The following is a 16435-nucleotide window of genomic DNA, read 5'->3' on the forward strand; positions in this document are numbered from 1 at the left end:
CTATCTATCTATCTATCTATCTATCTATCTATCTATCTATCTATCTATCTATCTATCTATCTTCTATCTATCTATCTATCTATCTATCTATCTATCTATCTATCTATCTATCTATCTATCCTCTAATATCCCAGAAAAGGAAAGACGAAGGGAGAAAGAAAGAGAGAAGGAAATAGATGTCCCTAGAAGTTCCTCTCTCTCTCTTTCTTTCAGGGAAAAATCAAGATTAATGCCACTGAGAACAATAATGGTTAAAGTACTTTAGGGAATGAACTCAGCCTGCTAGGAAAAACAAAATGAAAAAATACCTCATGAAGAGGAAATGCAGCTTCATAGGAGCCATTTGTAAGCAATCGATTCAGTCCTAGAAACAAAAACATTCAATATACCACAGTCAGGACTGAAATCACTGCAATATAATAAGGCTGCATGTTGGAGGGGAACAGGAAATTCTTTAAAACATTTTAAAGGGTACAAACACAAGCAAAGCTAAAAATCAAAATACAGAAGCAACTACATACATTTTAGGGTTCTTTGCTACAGCTTGATATTTAAAGTGTAGTGTTGAAATTAAAGTACAAGACGATAGAGTACAGTGCATGAAAAAATAATATCAGTGTCATGGCCTCTTTTAAGACTATCAGCCTACATACTAGCAAAGCTTAATATGAAATAAAATCTGCTTTCTCACACTTACCAACTTTATTTTTTCCTTCCTCATATTTCACTCTCTGTAAAATATGATGGACAATTCTACTTCTTGTAGCGTTGCTGAAGAAAGTGTCTTTGTTGTGGATGATGAAGCTGTTTGTGAAAATATCACAAGAAAAGAAGAGAGTTATTGCTCATGACAATATAAAAAGTGTCATTGACATTTCTGACATAACAGCTGTAGATGAAAAGAATAAACAAATCAGTGCATCGCAATATGACATTTCTGTTCAGCAGGGTTACTTGGAAGACATTTCATAGGAAAGCAATTTCTAAAGCTAACAAGAGCAGCTGGAATGTACATCAGTAGAATGAAATTAGCTTTAGACATGTTCTCAGTCTGCTCAAATTGGTGCATTGGACAGATAAAACTGCAACCAAATGTCCAAATTTAGGAAATACAATACTAATAGGTTAGACTTATTCTTCCAACCATTTCTCTCAGATAATTTGCATGCAATATTAATTTTTAAAATATATATTGAGGTTGGAAACATTCCAGATAGCAACTTTCAACTTTGGTTTAAACTTAATATGACACTTTAATAAAAGTGTACGCAACAACTCGGATTTATTGGAAGTTCAACAGATACACAAAAGTAGATTTTGAGCTTTATTGTTTTGCTTTCATTTAACACTCGTTCATTTCCTGTAACACTCACAGAAGACATTAAGAGGTATTCCCATGGTTGAAAGTTTCACAGATCCTGATCTCATGCACAAATTATTTGTATCCTGTCTCATATGTGTATAGGAATATTTCTCATGGAAGGATAAAAAATGATATGCAATAGAGCCATCACAAAGTATTTATAGTATTCAAAGCATTCCAAGTGAATAAATGGGCCTAAGAGATGAGGTTATTACCTAGTTTTTTAAAGTCCCATTTTGGTAATGTACAGTCTTATGGGCATATGCCTTTTATTATATTTACTATTACATTGATTATATTATATTATGTTATACTAATACAGGATGAGTTTCCCTAATCTGAAAATTCAAAACACTCCAAACTCCTAAGTTTTCTGTGCGATGACATAGTGCCACAAATGTAGTGGTTCAATGTACACAAACTTAGTTTCATGTGCAAAATTACTAAAAATGCTGTATATACTTATCTTCAGGCTATGTCTGTAAGGTATATACGAAACATAAATAAATTTTGTGTTTAGACTTGGGTCCTATTTCCAAGATATCTCATTATGTATATGTAAATAATCCAAAAACTGAAATACTTCTGGTCCCAAGCATTTCAGACAAGGGATACTCAACCTGTACTATATTAATATTATATTTATTATTCTATTATAAACAGCAATAACAGTAACAATAATATAAATAATAGTGAAAGAGCTTGCCATATCTGTAAAGTAAAATAAAATATAGTTTTGGGTTGTGCTGTATATACTGCGACTTGTCAGCATTATCAGTTCTATTGTTGTTTGAATTACTGACCTCATGTTCTTGTTTTTATTGGTTAGTTTTTAATAACTGATTCTGTGTTATTTTTAAAGTTATGTTTCTGTTCAGGTTTGATTATATGGATAAAATGAATTTAAATAATCGGAAGACAATAAATATCAATGTCTTTGTTTTTCCTGTGAAATAGATATATTGTGAGAGTCAGTGTAGTGTAGTGCTTTGAGTGTTGAGCTAGGGTTCTGGGAGACACAATTTCAAATTCCTGCTAGCTGTGCAGACCCACTGGCTGACCTTGGGCAAGACACACTTTCTCAGTCTCAGAAGAAGGCAATGGCAAACCCCCTTTGAATAAATATTGCCAAGAAAACCCCATGGCAGATTCACTTTAGGAGTCATTGTAATTTGGAAGCAATTTGAAGGCACATAACAAAAACAACAATAAGAAGAAGACAGATTGTAGCTGTTATGAATTATGAAGTCCTGAAGATGCAGAGAGACAAAAATGTAGACTCTGAGCAGAATTTCGAACAGTGCAGTAAGGATCCAACCATAATAAAAGACTAAATAGCATTTTCTGTACCCTCCAATATAAAACAAAAACAGTATTTCTATGTCTCAATATTTGTTTGACTTAGAAGACTCACTGATGAATCCTATGCTGACTGAATGGAGCAGTGTAGCAGTCATTCTCCTCCAAGTCTGGCATCCTTTCTTTGTCCAACCTCATCGGCTTTCTAGGTAACCATCCTCGAAACCTGCTTAACTGTTTCTCGATTCTGCAGCACACGAAAGGTAAGATCAAAGGATAAATAACATTATCAAGAAATTCAGAGTGAAGCAGATATTTCCAATCCTATCCACATACCAGCATGCAAAATGAACAAAACAAGACAGATGTTCTGGAAAGTAATGACAGTAATACATGGACAGGCATCTCACCACTGACTTCCAGTATACACTTGTATAAGGTACAGCCAAATCAGTTTGACAACATGATTTATAAATTTGAAATATCAGGTGTCAAGGTACCAGCACTTTACTTAGATAACTAATAGCTGCAGAGGGGGAACCTTTGGGTTCTTCTCTTAGGGCAACACAGCTATGTCCATGCTTTGCCAAACACTTTGAGAAGACAGGAAAAGGGAATAAGGGGTTTCTTTTGTCTCCTAAGCTGGTGGTTCTAAAGAGAGCTTCTTCTGTGTGGGGTTCTGCAGACAGCCAAATTTTGGAGAGGTTATAGTTTTTTGTGGGTTTTTCGGGGTATGTGGCCATGTTCTAGAAGAGTTTATTCCTCACGTTTTGCCAGCATGTGGCTGTCATCTTCAGAATGCTGACCTGGAATGCTGTTCTCTCTTCCAGGTCAGCATTCTCTGAAGATACCAGCCACAGATGCTGGCAAAATGTCAGGAATAAACTCTTCTAGAACATGGCCACATAGCCTGGAAAATCCACAAAAAACTATGGATGCCAGCCATGAAAGCCTTCGACATTGCTTTGGAGAGATTGTGGCAGATTAATGAAGAACTGATACTTGGAAACTGAAATAGGTAACTGGGACAAAGAGAACAATTCTTCCCAGTGTGTTCTAACGTTCTCAAAGGTATGAAGTTGACTCAGGTCTCAAGCAGATGGGCGGCTCTGTCCTCAGTTCATTTCAGCTGCTGCAAACTGCGTTCAAAGGGCAAAAGGGGGAGGAGAGAAGGGGCAGAATCTTGCCCCTCGCAGTAGGCTCAGGCAAAAGCAAAGTTCTGTAGCTTCTTCTTCACTGATAACTTTTCCCATCTTTACACTCTGATATTGTACAGCGTTGGAGGGCATGCAATCTTTGTGATGAATGGTAGCATTGCAATAACAGAATGTTCAGTCCAATGCAAAACCAAATGTATAATGGAACCACATGTACAACTCCCTTTCCATGGCCTTGGATTAAATGTGGATATTCCACATTTCTCCTTTTGTATCCATATAAAAGACACCACTGAGATTCTGGCCTATATGTTCTATTTAAAGAGAATAGTTTTCCTGTCTGACTAGCTGTCACAGGACAGTTCTCCTACAGTGTTCCTCGAGTTACGAATAATTCGTTCCGCGGCCGCTTTCGACCCGAAAAGCCTTGTAAGCCGAAATGCCATAGGCGCTAATGGGGAAAAGCCGCGATTCCGTGTAAAATAGCGCCGAAAAGCACAAAATTTTTTTGTAACCCGAAAAAACATTCGTAACCCGGAACAATTATTTCCTATGGGATTTTTTCATATCCCGAAAATTTCGTAACCTGGGTATTTCGTATCCCGAGGTACCACTGTATTGTGATTTATTACCTTATTTTCTGGCAATGTGTAAGTGACCACTTACACATTGCCAGAAAATTTGCTACAATGCAGCAAGTTTCAATACAACCTAAATAAGCCCATGGCAATTTCATTTTCAGGAGTTTCCTCCCCTAGTTTCACTTAAATTCTCATTTTAATTGACAAACTATGTAATGGAGATTTAAATATGACCATATCAGATTCATGGGCAAAAAGCTCTGGCAGCAGAACTTTAGAAAATTTAATCATTTTGCTTCCATTTGTACCCACTTGTGTGTCACAAAGGGTATAATTTCAAAAAGATGGTTTGTCAGTTTGTCTCCACTTCACTGCCCGGGCATGCTACAAAATGTATGAACTCTTATTTCACACAAAAGTAATTTGGCTTGAGAGCTGAAAACAGTTATAGTGTTTAGATGTAATCATCTCCATTCAACAGGTAAAACACACAGCCACACACACACAAACGTACATAGGAAAGACTGCCAGTGAAGTGGAAATACAAATACAGAGATAGTTTATCCACACAAGGGAGATTATCACATAGGAATAAGAATTGGGATGTTCCCATCAATATGGCGCAATTGCGCAAATATTATCACATGACATCGCTCTCATCCCGTTCTTATTCTGGTAATAACCTGTAAAGGTCCTGTAATAAGCTAGTCACAGGAGTTTACCCTTAATAGGATATTACAGGACAATTATAAGTTTATGACAGGCGCATCCCATTTCTCTCCCGTTTCTTATCCAAGTGCTATAATCTCCATAGTTTTTTGAGAAACAGCCAGCTGTATCTTTAGCCTGTGCTTAATGCCAAACTACACAGGAGATATGTGAAGTCCCCCCCTCCCACCCTTATTAAAGAAAAGTAGTTTATTGGAGGCTGCATGAAACTAATTGTTGAAAAGTTTTACAATTGGATGCTGATCACCCAGGCTCTGTATTTAAAACCCTAATGTGCAATCAGAGAACCCAGTTCTCCGATAGAACGCAAAGAGCTTTCATATATTCATACCGTTTGCATCTTGTAATCTCTCTGCTGAATTGGTTTGAAATTTTCTTCAGATCTTAGACACATTATGTTTTTCTACATTATAATGCCAGGGACCCTTAATAGTAAGCACCTCTGTCTTGTCTAGATTCAATTTCAATCTGTTTTTCTTCATCCAGCCCATTACCTCCTCCAGCTTTGCATTCATTCAGAGACACACTAACCTTCGCTGAGACTGTTTTTGAAGGCATGGAGAAACATATTGCACCTAAAGAGATGACCCTAAAGGGGCGGCATCACACTGCCCCTTTGTGTGCTGGATTGGGGCTGCAGCAATTGCATACTATGGCCCTGATCCGGTATTTTGTTAGCTCCAAAAGAAGTGGCAGAAAGCTGCTACTTCTGGAACCGCAAAAAACTCTATTTGCTGCTGCGGCAGCACTTTTTGGCACTCCTTTTGGTGTGCAGCATCTGAACACCACTCCAAAAGAGCACCGTAAAGCTGCCTGATGTGTGGGCGGTTGGTTGGTCGGCGTGATGACAGCTTGGGGGTGGAGTCAGGGCATGCGGCCGCCATGTCCCCACTCCACTCCCAGCTCTTTTGGCCGGTCTGTTTAGCCTCTTTGTGTCATCAGTGGGCTAATAGCACCTTGCCTCATGTCTCCAGATGATCTCTCCCAGCAGTTTCATGTAGATGTTAAAAAACACTGGGAATGGCATCTTGTGGTAAGCCCTATAACAACTCCTTGTTTGAGGAGCAACTATCCCCAATAGGGTTTTCTTAGGCAAAGAATTCTTAGAGGTGGTTTTGCCAGTTCCTCCCTCTGAAATACAACTTACAGCAGCGGTTCCAAACCAGTGCCCCGAGGAGCCGTTAGGGCTCCTTGTACACTTCCCAGGTGTTCCAAGGCCACTCCAGGAAAATCAAAGAAATAAAAATGAATGAATTTAAAGAATAAGAATATATTCTTATATATACTGTACTCCTAAACAATAACTTGTAAGACATAGGGTAGGCCTCTTAGGGCTCCACCATAGAAATAAGGGCTTCACGTGTCAAAAAGGTTGGGAATCCCTGGCCTACAGAACCTATTGAATCCTAGAATTGGAAGATACCCCAAGGGCCATCCAATCAATCCTCCTGCCATGCAGGAATACACAATCAAAACATTCCTGACAGATGGCCACCCAGCCTCTCTTTAAAAACCTCGAAAGAAGGAGACTCAACCACTGTCGAACATCTGGTATTCGTTTGTGATCTCCCATCCAACTACTAACCAGGGCTAATCCTGCTTAGCTTTCAAAATCAGACAGGATTGGTGTATTTAAGGTATTTCACTTAGCATTTAGCAAGTGATTTCATGTTTATCTACTCTAGTTAGTATTGCTCAAATAATCTATCCCTGTTTCTATCATAAAAATATCAATGCCCCTCAAGTACATTCCTGTCTCGGGGCTTTCTAACACTGATTTTCATTTTCTAGAGGTATTCTATGCCTTAATTGATTTCAAAAGTTCATTCTGCTTTTATCTATCCGTCCTAACACCTTCTTTCCCTAGGGGAATCTGCCCCATACCTAATTACTTTTTTTAAAAAATCCAATTACTAATTTGCTTGAGGGACTATTTCTCCTTTTTTGAGTCCATCAGAGCTCTGAGATCTTCTGGAGAGGCCTTTCTCTCTGTCCTACCAACTTTTCAGGCTTTTCATGGCCATCTGTCAGGGATGCTTTGGTTGTGATTTCCTGCATGGCAGGGGGTTGGACTGGATGGCCCTTGTGGTCTCTTCCAACTCTACAATTCTATGATTTGGTGGAAACTAGAAAAAGGCCCTTCTTGGTGGCTGCTTCCAGACTTTGGACGTTTGCTGGCCAGGATAGCCTTATCTTTATTCCCCTTTGTCAGCAAGTTAAAACATTTTCATATCATCAACTATTAGAAACTTACTCAGATCAGCTTTTAAGATGGTGTAGTGCTGTTTTCAAGGTTTGTATGTAGTCTTTTAATTAATTTTAATATTTTTAATGTTAAATGCTTTTAACCTGAGAAATTCTTCAATTGGTTTTTAAATAACCTAAATTTTGGTACTTTTATTGAAGGTTTTGCATAGTTTTAATCTGTTAAATTATACAGTTTCAGGGTGAAACAGACAGGCAGGAAAAAGTGGCTTGAAGCTACCTTTTCCAAAAGTGATCCAAGTCGCCACCAATTGCACAGCCGGCTCCCAAGGTGGCGGGGTGTGGCTTCTAGTCGTGCCATTGGGTATTTTTTTATTGTTCCCCAGACCATCCCTGCGCACCTTCGCAGGAGCGAACCACTGGCAACTGCCATCCATTGGATGACCATCCCTGTGAACCTGCACACAGTTCTATGTGCAGAGCTCCATCGATACTGGTCATTGGAGCATAGACGTACCCATGAAGATGCTGGCAATGTACACCCATGCCCCCCTTCACCCTCCCTTCACCCCATGCCATTCTTTAACTGTCTGGCGTGTGTATGTTTTACTTATCTCCATGAAAAGTGTCACTCTCTTTTGGGCACTGGCACCTCCACTGCTTGGGTATGGCAGCTCTGTCCCTTCTAAATGTGCTCCTACAACAGGGTGTTTATATGCATGATTACGGTTAGGGTTAGGATAAAGCGCCCCTTTAGAGCCTCTCTGGCAGTGCTGCATTTAGATGTACAAGCAAAGGTGTGCATTTCCAGGAAGAAGCGGAAAAATCCAGCTCCTTTTTAGTCCGGCTTTTTCCCCCATAGGGCGGCTTGGGAGCAGTTTCCGTCTGGCTTCAAGATTTGCATCATCTAAATGCCCCGCCTGGAAGCTGGCTGGAAACCTGCTTATTTTGACTGTCTTTTCCACCCCTTAATCTATTTAATTCTGATTTTAATCTTGTTTTTAATTATGTTGCTAGTTGCCTTGAGTTTCATTACTGAGAGAAAAGCAGGATATAAATGAAGATAACAAACAAACAAATAGGGCAAGGTTGGTGTCACTTCCATTTTTGGTTGTAAGGGTTTCAATGAAGGAGCAGCTATTTCAAGGTTCTTTTCATGATAAAGGGTCAAAAATTTAATAAGAACCTACTTGAGAAATATGGATAAAGATAACAGGAGTTCACTGGGCAGTAATTTCTGTATTTACAGAAACAACTGTTCATACAAAAATGGCTTAATTTTTGCATTAATGTGACCGTATAATCTTCACACTGAAAATATCACTGACCTGTTCAGGAACTTGTACCGGCGGTGCAGGTAATAGATTTTTCTCCTGGAAGAACAGCAAAAATGAAGCCAGTCGAGAAGAAAACCCATCGTCAGTTACAGTATGAACTAGCAAGGAAGGAAAGGAAATTGAAGATAGAAGCCTGTAAGAGGTGGAGGAAGAAACTAAAAAGAGAGATTAACAGACAGAACCATCACAGAATCCACAACAGTCTCAGGTATCATAGAAACTGTGAAAATATATTTATTCTTATTACTCTTTCTTCTTCCACTTATATTATGCATATCAAGAGTGACTGGGAGGCATGTGCCTTTCAAAGAACTTTAGAAACCAAGGCCAGATTTTTGGAATGAAAATGGAAATATAAATAAATGTAGTGATGTGCTTTAAACACATCATTATATAATGAATTATTATATAAATGGCATGTGCTTCAGACAAAGGAAAATTAAAAACATTCATACAGAGGTAGACAATGCCTGACACTGGGTGACTGGCATAATTATGCATGTAGTACATGTACAGGTGATACTGGTGTTATTAACGATTTTCAGAGGTGTGATATGCATGCAGCACATACACAATATGTATGGTATTGATAGATGCTTTCAACCTCCTGTTAGACTAATGAAAAGTGTTTTAGCCTCCTTTTCTTGTAGCTGGAATGTGACTGCAAACATACATTGCCTGGGATTCCCATCTGACTTTAGATGTCAAATCAAATTGATTAAATAAGATAGGCTTTCCTTAATAATTTCCTTAAGATTAGCTGTGTTGGTCACTTGCAGAAAAAATAAGAGTCTTTCCTTTATTGGTAAGCACCTTAAGTACTAACAAATTTTATTTCATCTGATTAAGTGGGACTTTATCTCCCCACAGTACCCCACAAGCTTACACCATAATAAAATGAGTTAGCCCTTAAGGAGCAAGAAGCTCTCCTAGTTTTATAAAATATGTAATAACAAGTGTTATAAATGAGTGTAATTCTGTCACAAACTGCTTAGCCCAAATCATGAATCCTCCCTCAAATGAACATATTTTTAACTCCAGGGGATGAAATTCTATTGTGAAAAATGAGATGAAAGTGTTATGTTAAGCAAAACTCAGCAGTTAATGCTGTTGAATTCTGTGGAGACATGAGATGGACCCACTAATAAAATAGTTCAGACAAAAAGCTGGAGACATAAGGTTTATAAAGTTATGAACAGCATAGAAGCATGAAAATATTTCTTCTATTTCATAGTACTGAAATGGCTGACAAAAGGGAAGTACATTGAAGTACAATGCACATTTCAATTACAGCATTAGATAGAGCTGATGGACTCTAACCTAAGACCTGTACAAGGGTTCAAATATGGAATTACTATTAATAGGAATGCAGGGGACTGGAAGGATCATGCATACTGGCCTTGTTCAACTTCCACATCTTGATCAACTCTGATGCACAGAGGGTATTTTCATCAGCTCTATGCAAAAGAGCCTATCAATAAGTTGAAGTTTGGAGCAGGATCAACAAATACAAATCCATGTAATCTTTGTCCTCACAGTATGAAATCTACACTGCACTATAGTTAACTTCATAGTTAAATAGAAGCTCTATGTTCAGAGGTGATAATACATTTAAATTACCAGAATCTGGGGTGGAAAGTTGGCAGAGAGCTAGGAGATGGGATTTGCTTTTAGGGTTGGCTCTTCTATTAACAGAAAAAGTGGTTGTCTCATGCAACAGAGTAGGGGATAAAAACACACTATTGGTGGACAGACTTGTGTGTGCCTCTTAAAACTAGCCTGTTGTCCTTTGGTGCAGTAGAAGACTATGTCCAATCATTGGTGTTGAAGAAACACCCAATTGCCAGTCATCAGTTTCTGTAGGTGCAACGGAAGGCAGAAAAATGCAGGTAGCAAAAATGCAGGTAGCCCTTGTTGCCCCCATGCCTTTTTGGTAAACTTTACAGAAATACTGGGATGATCATTACTGGAAACACTGCTGTGTTTGATGGACATTAATCAGATTTGGCATGATAATTCCCAAGCCTTTATTATGTAATAATTTGCTCAGTGTACAAGATACAGTCATTGTTAGAACTCTTGTAGAATCGTTAGACTGGTTAGTTAAAGAGTCCTTGTTACAGATGTTATGAAACATTTATTGTCCAAAATAAGGCTACCTTTCATCCTTTATAATGATGAGGGGTTCTTAGGCTCAACTTCCGCATATTTGTGTTTTCTGATATTATTTTGCATCTTCTTGTACCATGGAGTTGGCTATACTGACTATGGATGATGGGAGCTGCAGTCTAACATTATCTGAAGGGCCAGATGGTCCCTAACCTTGTTCTGCGCCATCGTCCATCTTGCATTTTCCACAGTGCAGTGCTTTCCTCTACACCTGGGCTGAGCATCATTGCTAAGGAAGGTATTTCCATAAGTTCATGGCTGTGATGAAGGGGTGCTACATATAAGAACCTCTATGATTTCATGTCAGGGACTAATATGGGAGCTTGGAAAAAATGTACTTCTCGCTATACAACCTGCATAAAAATGTGGTGGCTATTAAGTTGCATTGTATCTATTTTATGCATTACAGCTTGATGTTTTTTAAAAAATTTAATTTATGAATATGTTAAATTAGTTGTTTAAAATTAAAAAATATGGATAAAGTAAACCTCTGAAGAGAGTGTATGAATGTAAACGCACAACCACTATTGAAACAGTTATTTAGTTTTGATCTTTCCAACTTGCTATACTTTGGCAAAGGAACTGATAGCTTTATGCAATAAGTCCTGGACAGCATAGAAAATTGCGAGGAATGCTGGAGGTTGAGGTCCAACAACATCTGGAATGTTGCACTTTGCCCATGCCTAACTTAAAGAGTAGATTTCCCCAACACCCCTTGAAGATAAAACAAGAAGTTTTTAGAATTTGCGAATGTTAGTTACAGGCTATAATTGTGCAATAAACCCTGAACTGTGTTTTCTTCAAGGAAATCTACTCTGGAAATTAAGAAGAATAAAATTTAATCTAAATACTTATGAGCTTACACAGGAATACCTCATTTAACAGAGGCTCTGATAAAGAAGCTTATTTTAACCAAGTCTTTATGTTCACAACTAATCTACCCTTTTTTCCCCTTTGTACTCTGTTCAGATGAATGTTTTATCAGCAGCATTGGAACTGGGAGGATGGTGAAGGAGAGCTGGAGAAACAGAAGCTTTAGGTGCCAGGTTCCAACTGCAAGTCTGCAGTAAACAATGAAGTAATTTTTGCACTGGAAAAGAAGGGGTTCTGTTCTAGTTTATTATTCTGCAGTTGTGCATTTCTGCCTACAACAGAAGGAAAACCGAGAGCACTAGGAGAGCAGATTAGATTGTCTCCCCCAGGTACCCCTAGCATTAAAAAAAAATTGGTCTGTAAATTTGGACACCAAAATGGAAATCTTAAGAAAAGTGGAAGCTGGTGAAAATAAAATCAACCCAGGATGCATTTTGGAAGAAGCTTTCAGGTGATCTCTACAAGGTTCAAAATGTTTTTCCTTTCCTTATACAAGGATTACCTGATTTGTTCTTTCATTTCATGTGTGCTTATTGTTAATTGGGGAGTAAAAGTTTATAGAAACATGTTGAACTGTTTTTTGTTTTGGGGTGTTGTTTTTTTTTTTTTTTGTGCTGGCTTTCTTTTGTGTGCTGCAAAAAACTATCCTTATCTTTTCATGCTATTTCTGCCTCTGGAACCAAATTTTCTGTTTAAGACATAGTGGTCAGGAATGTATTTACTTTGCTAACTGAGATATACTGTACAAGTGAAAGATGAACTAGGCTGCTTGGATATATTAATATGGTCAGTTTAAGCCAAACAAAACTATCTTAAAACTATTTCTCTAAATAATCTAACATAAAGCAGGTATCTAAATTTTAAAAATACATTAATGCCAATCATATTTGACATTAGGAATGATTATATAGGCAAACATACCCACATTATCTTTAATGATAATTTGGAATTAATTTGATTAATAGTGCTATATGATACTCTCATCATTCTTCTTAGAATACAAGAAATATATTTAACTTCTTCAGTCTGAAACTGTTATTTTTCAATAGATGCTTACATAGTCAAGTGATCCTGATCTCTCGCAATAGAGTATACATTCTGGTAAGTTATAGGTTTTGAATATGCCAGATACGTCCCACAGGCATCACTTGCTGTGCTGCCGTACGTACCTGGATCTTCTGGACCTTCCACTGTTTTCAAAGAAGTGTCCATTTAAAAAACAGCAGGGCACGAGAATGCAGGGGAGTCCAGCAGTGAAGGGGTTAAAGGGCCTAAGGATAGAATACCCCATGAAAACAGTGGCACTGCTACATATCATTTCCAATTAAAATTGAATCTGAACAAAAAAAATGCAGCCCACTAGTAACTAGAAATACCAAACATATGGCTTTCACTCTCATTTTACATTTGTTTTTAAAAGCAGACAATAAACCTTCAAATATAACTACACCTACCTGAAAGGCATTCTTACATTCATAAGCTCAGCATATTTGCCCAGCACTTCCCATGGAGCATGCAACTTCACAAAGATGATGTCGCTGTTTGATAAAGATGACTGTAATAGAAAATGGATTAAATGAAGATTTCTCATCTGCATACTCTATTATAGCAGCAGTCAAGAATAAATATCATACTCTCAAATTACAGGGCTAAGGAATTGGTCATTCAAGAAAATATACCACTTAATATATTAGGATATCCAGAACATATGAAAGCTGCTTGTAAGGTTATGGGTGTATATTTGTAGGGCTGGCACCTTGTGCTCCTCCAGATGTTGGACTGAACTCTCAGTAGTCGTAGCCAGAAAAACAGTGGTGAGGGATAATGGGATCTGAAGGCCAGCAGCATCTGGAGGATGACAAGTTGCTAACTCCTGTTGTAGAGGAAAGACCCAAAGGGCATCACTTCCAAACCAGAACAGGAATAATGCCATGAAATAGGATAAAAACTATATACTTTGTACATCAACACAGAACAATACACATGCAAATCAATCCTGCATTCCCAGGCTCACACAGTATATATAGACCCACTTTTTCCAGGCAAAGCATTCTCTGAAGATGCCAGCCACAGATGCTGGCGAAACGTCAGGAAGAAAATCTTCTAGAACATGGCCATATAGCCTGAAAAACCCACAACACTGGAACTGCCAGGAAAACAGATTAGAGGAAGGCAGCCTATCAGCTTTTTTATGCAGGCCCCCAAACCCCTCCTTCTTCCCCCAACTATTAGTTTTTCCCAGTTCTCAAACATTGAAAAGGTAAATTGTGGCTTATGGAGATCTCCTGGAGAAGCAAATTTATGTTATAAACCCAAACCACAACAACTTCAAACACTCTCCAGAAAAGCACCAAAACCTGCATTTCCTCAGAGGTTTTCCATATCTGGTTGACAAACTGTATTGATCACTGTTTAGTGGCAGACTGCATGGTTTCTGTGCAAAGGGATCAAAGTACATTTCTAGTTAAAATGATCTGAGGCAGAAAGAAAACAGAACTAGGTGGCTATCAGCCTCTCCCCAACACCATCATACTACAGAGATAGCTATATTTTGTCCTTGTTTCCTTTTCAGTACATCTATATTTACGCCATTCTTGTGGTACAAAGATTGTATAATTCAATGAAACTGAACTGGGTTTATCACCTTATAAAAGTCCTTGAGGGACTCTAATTAATTCCCTTAAGGGAATTAAAACTGCTCAATAAATCAGTACAGTATAAATTTAATGTAAGGCGTCTTCTTCTACTTATACAAAAACAAATAAGTACTATGTACAGGAGATTTTAATTTTTTTTCCTTAAGGTATACAGTGGTACCCCGGGATACGAATTGATCGCCTTACGAAATTTCCGGGATACGAAAAAAATAGATAGGAAAAAACTGTTCCGGGTTACGATGTTTTTTTTGGGTTACGAAATTTTTTTTGGTGTGTTTCGGCGCTTTTTGGCACGAAATTTTAAAGCCGCGGCTTTCCAGTGCTAGCGGAAAGCCTTTTTTCGGGTTGCGAAATCTTTCGGGTTACGAACGGCGCCGCGGAACGAATTAAATTCGTAACCCGGGGTACCACTGTAAATATATAAGAAGCTATCTGCTTGATCAGATCAACCACAAATCTAGTCCAGCATACTGGACTGCAGCAAACCAGATGCCACAAACAGCACATGAGTACAAGGACACCTTCATGATTGTGTTTCCAAGCAATGCATACTAAGAGGCATGCTGTGTCTGCCACTGAAATTAATATATAGCCATCATAACTATGAACTGTGGAATGGATAATCTCGTCCTACATAAATCTGTCTCATCTCATTTTAAAGCTGTCTCAATTGGCAGCCTTGTAACATCTTGTACATAGCATAACTATGTGCTCAGTGAAGAAATGCTTCCCTTTGTTTGTCCTAATTTCTCAGTTTTATTGGATGACACTGGGTTCTAGCATTAAGAGAGAGGAGGAAAAACACTCCCCTCTCCATTTTTCAGTTTTCCCCTTACCTGCATTTTCCCCAAGCTCCAAGTGTGGTAATCTTTTCTCATAGGGTAATTTCTCAATCAATTATTTGGTTGCAATTTTGTGCATTTTTTCCAGATCTATAATTACACTTTTTGAGGTCTAGTGGCCAGAGCTGTGCACAGTGTTCCACTTGTGGTCACTTGTACAAAATCATTATGATACTGGCAGTTCCACCTTTGGATCTTTTACCAGTTATTCCCAATATTGAATTCTTCATAACATTTACATATTGGGCTAATGTTTTAATCAACCTCTTTATCACTTCCCAAGATCCCCTTTCATAATCTGTCATGGCAGATAGCATACCATCACTGAATATATGTAGAATATATCCCTCCCCTCTTGCCCATGTAGCATGGAGGAGCGGCTTAGGAAGCTGAGTATGTCAACCCGAAGACTACGAGCCCACCTTCCGACCACCATTTTGAGGGGGAGAGAGGCCTGTTATATTTTATTTTGACTTTGTATTGTACTTCCTGTTGTACACCGCTTTGATCTAATTTGGAAAAGCGGTATATAAATAAACATTATTATTATTATTATTATTAACATGATAGCCCTGTTTAATATTGAAAGGGATGTCACTTTGAGGATGGAACAAACTTGTTTTCTGTTGCTCCAGAGACTAGGACATGGAGCAATGGATTCAAAATACAGGAAAAGAGATTCTCTCTCAACATCAGTAAGAGCTGTTCAACAGTGGAACACGCTCCCTCAGAGTGTGATGGAATCTCCTTCTTTTAAACAGAGGCTGAATGGCCATCTGTTGGGGGTGCTTTGATTGTGAATTTCAGAATGGCAGGGGATTGGATTGGATGGCCCTTGAGGTATCTTCCAACTCTTTGATTTTATGGTTCTATCTATATCACCTTACATATTTGGCATTTTAATACCCATTTCTCCAGTTTGCATAAGGCCTTATGAAGATCTTCATAATCTCTTTTTGTTTTTACTTGGCATTGACTTTATACGCTTTCAAGACAACTCTGGATGAGAGAGACCCTAAAGTAAACCCATCATGGGATATTCCTGGCAAGATGTATTCAGAGGAGACTTGCCATTGCTTTCTTCTAAGAGTGAGATTTTAATCCTGGAGTTTTAGGGACTGTGCACATTGGTGGGAAAGGCTGGCCTGAGAGCGCAGTCGGGGCGTGGTGTCCATATGACGCACAGCCCAGCTCTGCCCCGAGGGTGGCGTGATGCCACGCGG

General features: G+C 38.5%; 1 protein-coding gene across 13 annotated transcripts in view; it reads right to left on the bottom strand.

Moving 5' to 3' along the window:
• The window catches only part of ANO4 (anoctamin 4), a 171121-nt gene that overhangs the window by 53930 nt on the left and 100756 nt on the right, over nucleotides 1-16435 (bottom strand). For 7 of the 13 annotated variants that reach the window (XM_042469372.1, XM_042469371.1, XM_042469370.1 and 4 more), the window contains 6 exons: nucleotides 13168-13268; nucleotides 12883-12984; nucleotides 8663-8707; nucleotides 2778-2909; nucleotides 698-804; nucleotides 309-364 (listed from right to left, as the gene is read on the bottom strand). In XM_042469372.1, the coding sequence (XP_042325306.1) occupies nucleotides 309-364; nucleotides 698-804; nucleotides 2778-2909; nucleotides 8663-8707; nucleotides 12883-12984; nucleotides 13168-13268 (543 nt within the window). Of the gene's footprint in view, nucleotides 1-308; nucleotides 365-697; nucleotides 805-2777; nucleotides 2910-8662; nucleotides 8770-12882; nucleotides 12985-13167; nucleotides 13271-13469; nucleotides 13686-13746; nucleotides 14029-16435 lie in introns of those variants that run through there. The other 6 variants (XM_042469374.1, XM_042469375.1, XM_042469376.1 and 3 more) reach the window with 6 other exon arrangements.

The sequence above is a fragment of the Sceloporus undulatus genome, chromosome 5, assembly GCF_019175285.1.
Source record: "Sceloporus undulatus isolate JIND9_A2432 ecotype Alabama chromosome 5, SceUnd_v1.1, whole genome shotgun sequence".
Lineage (NCBI taxonomy): Eukaryota > Metazoa > Chordata > Lepidosauria > Squamata > Phrynosomatidae > Sceloporus > Sceloporus undulatus.